Below are 11,075 nucleotides of genomic sequence, written 5' to 3'. Positions count from 1 at the left end.
CAAACAACTAAAAGTGTACGAGTCAAGAATTTACTTGTAAAGCGAACAAATCATCAAAATTGTGTTCTATATATTCTTTGGTTTTTTAGTCCGAAATATGTAGAGGGGCAATAATGTGTCGGAATATGTTTGTAGTTTGTGCTCCAGAAAGTGTCAGGATAAAATTCGAATAAGGTTTATAGATTGTACTCCGGAACATGTCGAAATATTCCAGAATAGGTTGAGTGAGTCGAGCTGGGTCCATAGTTCGAAATGGCTTACGATTATTCAGAACGATCCATTCCAGAGAATATGATTATTTTGCAAAAACAATTTTATTGAGATTATTTTTTAAAGATAAACACATAAAAGTTTTTTTTATTTATTTATTTTTATTTTTAAATTATATATAAAGTAAGTATGGCAATCTTTATAGAATTTTAAAGACTTAAAGATTTATTTCTTTCACATGGTACCGATACCAATAATGCATATATGAGTGACGATTCTAAGGTTGGGCAGAAATCCTTTGCAAGATTCAAGACAAACCATTGCGATTTCTTTACTCCGTTTAACCTCACTCGCAAATCGCAATTCGTATCGAATCTATAATCCTCGCAATCTCCTTCGATTTTGCCCCTTTTTCTGCAAATCCTAACCCTAGTTCCCCCATGGCCAGCGACAACGAAGAACGTAAGCATCGTCGTTCATCTGACGACGAATCTGAAGAACCCTCGAAACGCCGTAAGCACCGCCATCACCGCCGCCGACACCACCGTCATCATAGTCGAAAGCACGACAAGCACGAAGACAGACGTGAAGAGGGCGAGGAAGAAACCACAGATATGCCTCCTCCTCCTCTTCCTCTTCTTTCGTCTGCTAATTCTCAGCCCGATTATGACATGGAAGAAGGAGAGATTTTGGAAGAGGATGGCGCTGATGTCGGGGTGAAGAAGACTGCAGATTCTGATGCCGAGTCTGGAGAAATCAAAATGGTCTGTTCGGACCCTCCTTACTTTCTTTTTTCTTGTTTCTGTTATAATCCATGAACTGCAACAAATTTTTTTCGTGGTTACTATTGGTTGCTGAGAAATTGTCAAGGATTAGGTATGCAAATGGGCTATTTGTACCCAATTTCGTCTTTGATAAAGTCGATTTCATTTTAAGTGGATGGAGTAGAAATAGGGTTTCGGTTTCTCAGCATCCAAAAAGGATTTAACTTTACCTTCTAATATCGTAGATTTCGCAAGACATTGCTATGGCAGCATACGCAAGTTTGCTATTGCACAAGCAAACAAAAACACTCGGTTTTTTTCAATCAAGAATCTTAAATCCGTTCCATTCAGCCCCCTTAAATCTTGAATGAAACCATGTTGTTTTTGTTGCTTTTGCAATCAAGGAACTTTCTTTGACAGCCATAACAAGCATGTCTGTACTTTTGCTTTCCTCCCTGTTCATTTGTGTAATGGAGGCCTTGGTATTTCTTGGGGTTCTTACAAATGTTTTAAAGTCCTGTTTGCAACCCACAGAATTATGATATGAATCTGAAAAGGAGCAATCCACTCCACCACCAGTTACATCTTTTTTCCAGGCCACAGTTAAAAAAATTAGGCGTATCCTGAAGACTACTGATGATTTTCAACTGATTTGTAAGAACTGGTTACATGTCTCTTACTCCTTTTCTTTTCCTGCAGTTCTTGAACTTGTTGTCTAATGTTTAACCTTTTGGGATCTCTACCTATCATAAATGTTCTTTCATTGTTTCTTTTTATATGTCTTGTTTGCAGGAAACCCATGGAGCTTTGGTAGTGCCCAACCATAGTCATCTTAAGGAGGAAAGTTTAAGCAAGGAGGATAACAGTAATGGGCATATGAGAAGTGTTTCCCCTGGTGGAAACGATAACATAAAGACCCTTTATGATGAGGATCATGAAACAAGGGCCCACAAAAAACATCCATCTAATGACAACCATTTGAAAACACATAAAGACTCATCAAGAAACCATGCACATGAAAGAAGCCGAGAAGATGTTTCTACTACTAGTAGATCTAGGTCTCATGAGCAAGGTAGGGAGAGGTCACGTTCTAGAAGCATTTCTCATGGAGCATCTCGCCTTGAAACACACAAAGAGGATATTGAGTATTACACAAGCAGGAAACACAGTGGGGATGCTGATATTGAAAGGACAAATAAGCCCTCGAAGGACTACAAACATGGGAGTAGAGATTTGATAAGGGACAAAGAAAGAGAGCGTAGTTCTAGTCATAGCAGACATAGTCTACAAGTAGATAAGCATCACAGTCGAGACCCTGGAGAGAGAATTAGAGAGGGCAGCAGAGATAGGGAGAGAGATAGAGATAGAGGGAGAGATTTGAAAGAGATTGAGAGAGATAGAATGAAAAAGAAGGAAGCTGAAGTGGAAAGGCTTAACAAAAGTAACAAGGATTCAGAGCGATATAGAGACAGAGAAAGAGACAGAGAAAGAGAAAGAGAAAGAGAAAGAGACAGGGATAATAGAGACAGGAGAGAGAGGGAAAGGTGGGATTTAGAGAGAGATAGTAGAAGTAGAAGAAACTATGATTACAATGATAGGAACAATGATTACAAACATCATAGACCTGAAGAAACAGACTACAGAGATAGAACTAGGAAATATGATGGACAAAAGGGTGAAAGTCACAAAGGTGCACCTTCAGATGTAGATATAGAGAAGACTAAAAGGTTTGTTTTATTGTTTCATACATCTGTTTTATCAGTTAATGCTGTTTTTTTTTTTTTTTTTTTTTTTTTTCTAAATTATGTTTTGAATAGGGAGGAGGCTGATGAAGAGATGTATCAAGAAAGAAGTTCTTTGCAAATTGAGGAAGATGAAGAAGAAGATCTTAATAGAATAAAGGAGGAAAGTAGAAGGCGTAGACAAGCCATTCTTGAAAAGTACAAGACTAAATCATTGAAACAGCAGCAGCAACAACCTGTGCCTCAATTAGAGGATACATGTGAGGTTTTTTCTTTCTTTCTTTCTTTCTTCTTCTTCTTCTTCCAATCAGAGCATATAAGAAACTTATGACTTATTTGTGTTGAATAATCTAATAGTTTATGACTTTATCTTCAGCTAAAGCAAATTCAGGCACTCTTGAAGGTCAAGGTGAATTGTCAGATAGTAACACAGGAGACACTCCATTTTCAGTTGGAAGATCTCCTCCACAAAATGGCGTTGAGAGGACATCTGGCACAGGTGGACTTGGAGAGGGTACTCCAAAGGTGAGTTTTTTTTTTCTTTTTCTTTTTTACTTAATGTGTAGTAGTGATTTTGGTTTTAATGGGAATCACAGAGTGAAAGATCAAATGGTGATGATATATTTGGGGAATCTCCACCTCATGCACGTGAAAGGGTAAAATCTTGACCTTCTATTTGTATGAGTTTCTTTACTAATTTTCAGTGAAATGTTTGAGATCAATGACTTTGGTTTCTTTTAAATGAACAGAAAGAGGAAAGATCAAACGACATGTTCACTGATGATATATTTGGAGAATCACCAACTGGAGTCCGAAAACCTGTAAGACACAAACACACACACACACACACTCATTATTTCTAAAATCTAATAACAGATTTGCTTATAAGGTTTTGTTATATATATCTTTCAGGGAAAAGGAGATGGTTTAGCCATTCAAAGAAGTGGTCTTCAGGATAACTGGGATGATGCAGAAGGCTACTACAGTAAGTATATCAAGATCTGACTCTTTTACCCTTTATCACAAGTTTCCTAATTTACCCTTTTGCAGGCTACCGTTTTGGAGAAGTACTTGATAGCCGATATGAAGTTCTTGCAGCACATGGGAAAGGTGTGTTTTCAACAGTGGTTCGTGCAAAAGATCTGAAAGCAGGATCCACTGATCCAGAAGAAGTGGCAATAAAAATCATCCGCAACAATGACAAAATGTAAGCAGTTTGTTTGACTTTGAATTTGACTTGGTCAATGAGTCAACAATTGACTATGCTGGTGATGTTTATGTTGTAGGTATAAGGCTGGATTGGAAGAGCTGGTGATACTGAAGAAGTTAGTAGGTGCTGACATGGAGGACAGGAGGCACTGTGTGCGGTTTATTTCTAGTTTCAAGTATCGGAATCATCTTTGTTTAGTTTTTGAGTCTCTTCATATGAATCTTCGTGAAGTATTAAAGAAGTTTGGTAGAAATATTGGTCTTAAACTAACTGCTGTAAGGGCCTATGCAAAACAGCTCTTCATTGCTCTAAAACACCTTAGAAACTGTGGTGTCCTTCATACTGACATCAAGCCTGATAACATGCTGGTCAGTTCCATCATCTTACATCACCTTGATTCCCTTTTTTTTTTTTATTAAGTTACAACAATGGTCCCTGTGCTTTCTGACTTTACCCTGTTTAGTCCAAACTTGAAACTTTTTTCAGTTTAGTCTTTGGAACCTTGAAATAAGGACCAAAACTGAAAAAAGTTCAAAATTTTTTTCTGAGTAAATTACAATCTAGTTCAAAATTGAATCTTTTTACACTTTTCATACTTATTGCAAAGTTTTATGTTGATTTTGATCCCTGGAACCTTGACATATGGACCAAAGTTGATATGTAACCTTATATTAAGGACCAAAATCAAAACGAAACTCTGAAATAAGTACCAAAACGGAAAAAATTTGAATTTTTTTTGAGCAAGTTACAAACTTGGTCTCTGTGCTTTCTGACTCTTGACTTTATATAGTCCAAATCTGGATATTTTTACAGTTTTTATTCTTATTTCAAGGTTTCATATTGATTTTGGTCCCTGGCACCTTGAAATAAGGACCAAAATCGACATGAAACCCTAAAACAAGGACCAAAATCGACATGAAACATTAAATTAAGAGCCTAAATCCATATGGAACGTTGAGATAAGTACCAAAACTGAAAAATTTAAATTTTTTCTCAGTAAATTACAAAAATGGTCTGTGTTTTCTGACTCTTACTGTATATATTCCAAAGTTGAATCTTTTTACATTTTTTATCCTTATTTTAATGTTTTATATTGAAACCTTAAATTAAGAACCAAAATCCAAATGAAACTTTGAAAGAAGTTACCCAAATCAGTATAAATCCTTAAAGTAAGGACCAAAATCAAAACTATAACTTTGAAATAAGTACCAAAACTGAAAAAAGTTCACTTATTTTTTTAGTAAATTACAAAAAAATGATCTCCATGCTTTTTGACTCTAACTGTATATAGTCCAAAAATGAATCTTTTTACAATTTTCATCCTCATTTCAACGTCCATATTGATTTTGGTCCCTGTAACCTTAAAATGAGGACCAGAATCAATATGAAACTTTAAATTAAAAACCAAAAACAGATTTCAATTATGTGCAAAACAAGTTAAGTATTGAAAAGTACAGGGACCAGTTCTGCAATTTATATTTTTCAAGGCACTAACTTGAAATATAATTTGTTTAGGTAAATGATGCGAAGAATGTTCTAAAGCTTTGTGACTTTGGGAACGCCATGTTTGCTGGGAAGAATGAGATCACACCATACCTTGTGAGCCGCTTTTATCGTGCCCCTGAAATAAGTAAGCAAGCAAGCATTGACTTTTTTTTTTTTTTTTTTTTTTTTTTTTTGTATATAATATAATATAATTATTACTTGTGGAACAAGCCATTGACCAGTCAAACATGTTGTCATGCAGTTCTAGGTTTGACTTATGATCACCCTGTTGACATGTGGTCTGTTGGCTGCTGTCTGTTTGAGCTCTACACTGGAAAAGTTCTCTTCCCTGGTGCCACAAACAATGACATGCTTCGCCTTCACATGGAACTCAAAGGCTCTTTCCCTAAAAAAATGCTTCGAAAGGTCTGCTTTTTACTTTTATTTTTTTTAATAACTTCTATTTAAATTTTTTTTACCTTTTTGCCCTTTGTGGTCTTGTTGTAGGGAGCGTTTACCGAACAGCATTTTGATTCGGATCTTAACTTTGTTGCTATAGAGGAGGACCCTGTTACCAAGAAGGTAAGAAATTTTCATCTGTTACATTTAAGATTTAATCATATTTTATTATTTAATGGTTTTGTTTGAATTTTTAGACTGTGAAGAGATTGGTTAATATGAAGGCGAAAGATATCAGTTCAATTGTTATGAGCTCACCTGGAGAGGATCTGAAAATGGTAGCAAATTTTAAGGATCTTTTGGAGAAGATATTCATTTTGGATCCTGATAAGAGGCTAACTGTACACCAGGCATTGAGTCATCCATTCATCACTGGAAAATAACAGACTTTTTATCAATTTTAATGATATAAAATTTGATTTTAGATCTTTCTAATCATTGGACATTTATCTGTGTCTTTCTTTACCTATGTGCTGACATGGCGGAGGTACGCTGAAATGGACGACCTGACCTGACCGGTTGGCATTGGGATGTGTACTGTGTTCTATTGTAAGATAACTCGCCACATGGCGTTTTCTTCTTCTTCTTCTTCTTCTTCTTCTTCTTCTTTTGCTTGTAGTAGTTGTTCTTGATCTGATTCAAGTTTTTTCTTTACTCTAGTTTGTATATTGAACATAAGCTCTGAAACTGTATTTGGGACTTTTATCTTTCTTTGCTTGCATAAAATAATACTGTTTTTTCCTTTGTTTGTAATGATTGTTTGTTGATGATGTATTGTTATTGTTATTGTGTTCCAGTTTCTTATGTAATGATTTTTAATTTCTGTAAAGTCTTGGAAAGTCTGATATGTTTTTTGATTCAGGAATCCAGCAGTGCTGTTATGTATATGAGGCAGTGTTTAAATGGCACTCTGGAGAAGGTATTTTGGTTTGTTTGTTTGGATATTTTTCAGAAAAATATTTTCTTTTTCTTCATGAGTTACTGGTGGTGGAATGAATGACATATGTTTCTTTCTCATTGTAAAGTATAGTTATTATAGAGTGTTTTTTTTTGTTACATATAATTAATTAAAGTTAAAAATTATATTCTAATGATATTCTGTTCCACCTGATTCATGGTTTGGTGCGTGTGTGTGCTGGAGGCTGGGGCTTTAAAGTAAAGACTACATACAGTGAGTAATCCTCTTTAACTTTTACTCTTTTTATTTTTTTATTTTTATACTGGAAGTGAATCTAATGATATATTCTGACATTTTCCTTTTTGTTTGTTTTAGGATACAGTCTCTTTGCATCCATCTTCAGCTTCTGTAAGTAAGAAAACTGATTGTGTCTTGTTGTCTTTTTGCATAAATAGTCGAATAGATAGATGATAAGATGAATGTTTGGTAGTTATATTTTTTATTGTGTATTTTATTTATAAAAATAAATGTGGGGAGTAGGTGTTCTTGAGTGAAGATGCTAACTGCCAAAGTTAGGTTTGGGAGGGAGATGTTAAATGAAATGCAGAAAATTACTTTAAACTAAAAAGCAATATTCATTAGAAATTAGAAAATGATAACAAGACTAGAAAATGATCATTTTGCTCTCATAAGTCTAAGGTTGAGAATTCCCAAATTGCCCTTTAAGGTTGAGAATTTCTACAATTTTTTTTACCATTTAATAAAATATGAATGATAGATTAATTTTCTTTACTGAAGCATATTTATATAATCACAACAAGAGACATCCCTCTTTCTCCTTTGTGTTCATTCCATTGAAACCTCATCTTTGGAAAACACGATCTTTGGAAAATGATCATTTTGCTTTTGTCCGGTATCACTTACAAGAAATGTTTCTGATTTGTGCTTACCTAAAAAATATAACATGGGGAGGAAACAAAAGTTACATTAATGGTTTCATGTTTCTACATTGGGAACTGTTCCCTCTGAAAAACAAGAAAAAGTTGAAAGCTTTAAACTTAAATTAGGACAAATAAGGCTCGTGGGAGTGGGCTCGACAAACACTAGGCCGACCGCTTGGGATTGGCAACTTGGCGGAATTGTGCTGATGAGAGAGGGTGAAAGTTTGAATGGTTTATGAATGTTGGCAAATTGAATGAATGGTCAATGACCTTTCTTTTAAAAAAAATCCAAAAATACAAACTTTTTACACTATATAAATATCATTACATATAATATTTTATCCAATTTCATCTTCATTTTTTCACTAAAACAAATTTTTATGGAAAAATGGTTTTTTCTTTCAACATAAAAGCTCAAAAAAAAAAAAAACACTCAAAACACAAACATCTCATCTTTTTTTTATCAAATTTTGTTCAAAATCAATGCGATCTGATTACTTATTCACCTTCAAATTTACACTTTGGTGATGTTTATTATCCAATTCAATACCAAAATCTACCTCAATTTCAAAATCAACTACAAATGAACTTCTCATCCCAAATAAAAAATGACCTCAATCCATTTGATGATCTTCTTGACACTCCCATGAATTTTCAAACCCAATTCTAAAAGGGAACCTGAAGTCGTCATTGAAACGGAATTAGAGCCGGAAGAGCATCGACCAAAACACAAAGCAATGGACACTAGCTGAAGAAAATGTGTTGGTTCGTGCGTCGGTAGATGTTTTTGGAGATATGGTGGTCGAAAACAACCAAGATTGTCCAACTTTCCGGAAAATTATATGATGTTTTCTCATGGAGATGAATCTTGGAGAGTACCGAAAAAAAGACTAAATTTATTCGAAGTGGAGAAATATCAACAAAGTGGTGACGAAGTTTAATAGGGTGTTTTCGAGTGTCAAGACAACGACACAGTGGTGCAAACGACGAAACTATTTTGTAAAAAACTCTTGAAGTGTACCAAAAGGTCAATTTCAAATTTCTACATGTTTGGAATATTATAAAATTGTCAAAAAAAAAAAATGCAAGACATCGACACTTCTGGATCTTTTACGGGTGATTTTCTAAAACAACTAAAACATCCGAAACAACACATAATCAATTGTCCGATGTGCATGTTGGGATTGACCTCATTGAATAAGAGCCTTTTGAGGTTTCAAAAGCCATTCGTCCCATGGGAAGAGGTCGAGCAAAGCGAAAGGGAAAAAACGACAGCAACTAGTTTGAGTGACATTGAGCAACTAACAACGAAAATGGAAAATTTGAAGTTGTCCTTAGATCAATACTTGGCGATCGCACAAGAAAAAGAAAAAACTCGTGCCATGATAATTTTAACGAGAAACGCAAGCAATCTCACCGGACGTGAAAATGATATGACGATAAAAGCCAAAGAGGAACTTGCAAAAAAATATAACATCTAACTTTTGTTATTTTATTTTTATGGTTTTATTATTTAAATTTCTAGGTTTGTTATTTGAAATTCTATGTTTTTATTATAGTGTGTTGTAATTTCTTTTAAGTTTAATGAAATTTAAGATTTAAAAAAAATAATATGTTTGAAATGTTTATTTTCTTTATTAATTAATTTTAGAAAAAAAAAATAATATGACAAGTGTGGCAACCCATACCATGTAAATGACAAATTTTGGCTAAAGTATGACAAAATTGACGTGGACTGTGACAAGTGTGACATTACTCTTACCAGCCTAAGTGTTGGAAAGAATTTTGATTTAAGTTAATCCATTTTATTTGGGTGGCGTACAAGATAGGACTAATGTCATAAAAACTCTTAAGTTTTCAGGGTTTTGTCGTTTTTGCCTAAAGTTTAATTTTATGTCCGTTTTTACCCTAACATTTTTTAAAAAATGTTCGGTTTTACCCTTTTAGAGGTGATAGTTACCATTATAGTAGCTTTGAAAAAAACCCTTAAGTTTATACCTTTTTACGTTTTTACCCTTAAGTTTATATTTTTGTTACACTTTTACCCTTTGTATTTTTTTTTCATATTATATGCATTCATGTAGAAAAATTATATTTATATACGAAAAAAATTAATTAAATATTGTATTTACATTTTTTTAATGTTATTTCTTCATATATATATATATATATATATATATATATATATATATATGTGTGTGTGTGTGTGTGTTTGTATTTGTGTGTGTGTATGAGTTTTTTCTTGGATAAACCATTTAACATGTAAAGAAAACACAAATTAATATGTTTTTAGAACTACAAGTACACATTTTTATGCATTTAAAAATATACATATCAATAAAAAAACTTGTTGAATCATAAACATGTTTATATAAGTATATACATATATTTTTAAAAGTGTAAATCTGTATGTTGATATATGTTTTTTTTAAAGTATAAATATATTTTTAGAAGTATAGATACATATTTATATATAAAAATGTAAAAATATGTATTTATACTCCTAAAAATTATATCTATAAAACACGTATTCATAATTTTAAAAATATTATTTATCTTTTTAAATGGTATAACTTTGCAAACACAGACACACGCACACACCCACAAAATATATATATATATATATATATATATATATATATATATATATATATATATATATATATATATATAATATTTAATTAAACATTTTTTCGTATATAAATACGATTTTTCTGCATGAATACGTTTATTATGAAAAAAATACTTAGGATAAAAGTGTAAAAAACATTATAAACTTAAGGGTAAAAATGCAAAAAGGGTAAACTTAAGGGTTTTTTTTGCGAATTTAATATACCGGTAACCTGGAAAACCTGTTATCATCGGTAAAAGGATAAAACCGAACATTTTTTCGAAAATGTTAGGGTAAAAACGGACATAAAATTCAACTTTGGGCAAAACCGACAAAACCATGAAAACTTGAGGGTTTTTATGACATTAACCTTACAGGATATGATTTGAACCACCCACGAAAGAGTGTTGGGGTGACTTTTGTCGTGGGAAGGGCAAGTGTCTCGAGAAGGTGAAAAGGATATTGTTGCAAGGTCCTTTTTTTTTGTCATGCATTTTGTTACATCGTTTTCCATCCATTTCGGTGGGGCTAAAATGAAGGGAAATGGTCCTATTGACTTGGTTAAATATTTATTTTTGTTTTAGTGTCATTCTTGCCAAACGCCATACAAAACGAATCTGTTCAATCTTGTCTGATGTAACAAATGCTAACTTATTGTACAATTATTTCTTGCCAAACGTCATACAAAACGAATCTGTTCAATCTTGTTATGTGTAACAAATGCTAACTTATTTTACAATTTATTTCATTTAGTT

General features: G+C 33.1%; 1 protein-coding gene across 4 annotated transcripts; it reads left to right on the top strand.

Annotated features, from left to right (window-relative positions):
• Positions 1 to 433: 433 nt before the first annotated feature.
• LOC111916849 (uncharacterized) lies at positions 434 to 7,323 on the top strand. 4 transcript variants are annotated; one of them, XR_002858688.3, is made up of 16 exons: positions 434 to 974; positions 1,767 to 2,701; positions 2,792 to 2,976; positions 3,093 to 3,241; positions 3,313 to 3,372; positions 3,466 to 3,537; positions 3,629 to 3,701; positions 3,767 to 3,923; positions 4,003 to 4,294; positions 5,442 to 5,556; positions 5,674 to 5,837; positions 5,919 to 5,993; positions 6,068 to 6,419; positions 6,733 to 6,789; positions 7,012 to 7,041; positions 7,144 to 7,323. XR_002858688.3 is itself a non-coding variant. In XM_023912504.3 (13 exons), exons 1-13 carry the CDS (start codon positions 651 to 653, stop codon positions 6,251 to 6,253), a joined length of 2,787 nt encoding a protein of 928 aa, XP_023768272.1. In that variant the 5' UTR covers positions 434 to 650; the 3' UTR covers positions 6,254 to 6,623. The 4 variants fall into 4 exon arrangements, 1 of the variants encoding a protein (XP_023768272.1); XR_002858687.3 differs by having other exon boundaries at positions 6,733 to 7,041; XR_002858689.3 differs by lacking the exon at positions 434 to 974 and adding an exon at positions 1,554 to 1,628 and having other exon boundaries at positions 6,733 to 7,041.
• The last annotated feature ends 3,752 nt before the right edge of the window (positions 7,324 to 11,075 follow it).

This window comes from Lactuca sativa, chromosome 8 (assembly GCF_002870075.4).
Source record: "Lactuca sativa cultivar Salinas chromosome 8, Lsat_Salinas_v11, whole genome shotgun sequence".
Taxonomy (NCBI): Eukaryota; Viridiplantae; Streptophyta; class Magnoliopsida; order Asterales; family Asteraceae; genus Lactuca; species Lactuca sativa.
This window is presented reverse-complemented; position numbering and strand designations above follow the sequence as displayed.

Coding starts and splice junctions, on each gene's coding strand:
- LOC111916849 (XM_023912504.3), top strand. CDS start 651: ATGGCCAGCGACAACGAAGAACGTAAGCATCGTCGTTCATCTGACGAC. Junction 975..1,766: donor AGTCTGGAGAAATCAAAATG/GTCTGTTCGGAC, acceptor TCTTGTTTGCAG/GAAACCCATGGAGCTTTGGT. Junction 4,295..5,441: donor TCAAGCCTGATAACATGCTG/GTCAGTTCCATC, acceptor TAATTTGTTTAG/GTAAATGATGCGAAGAATGT.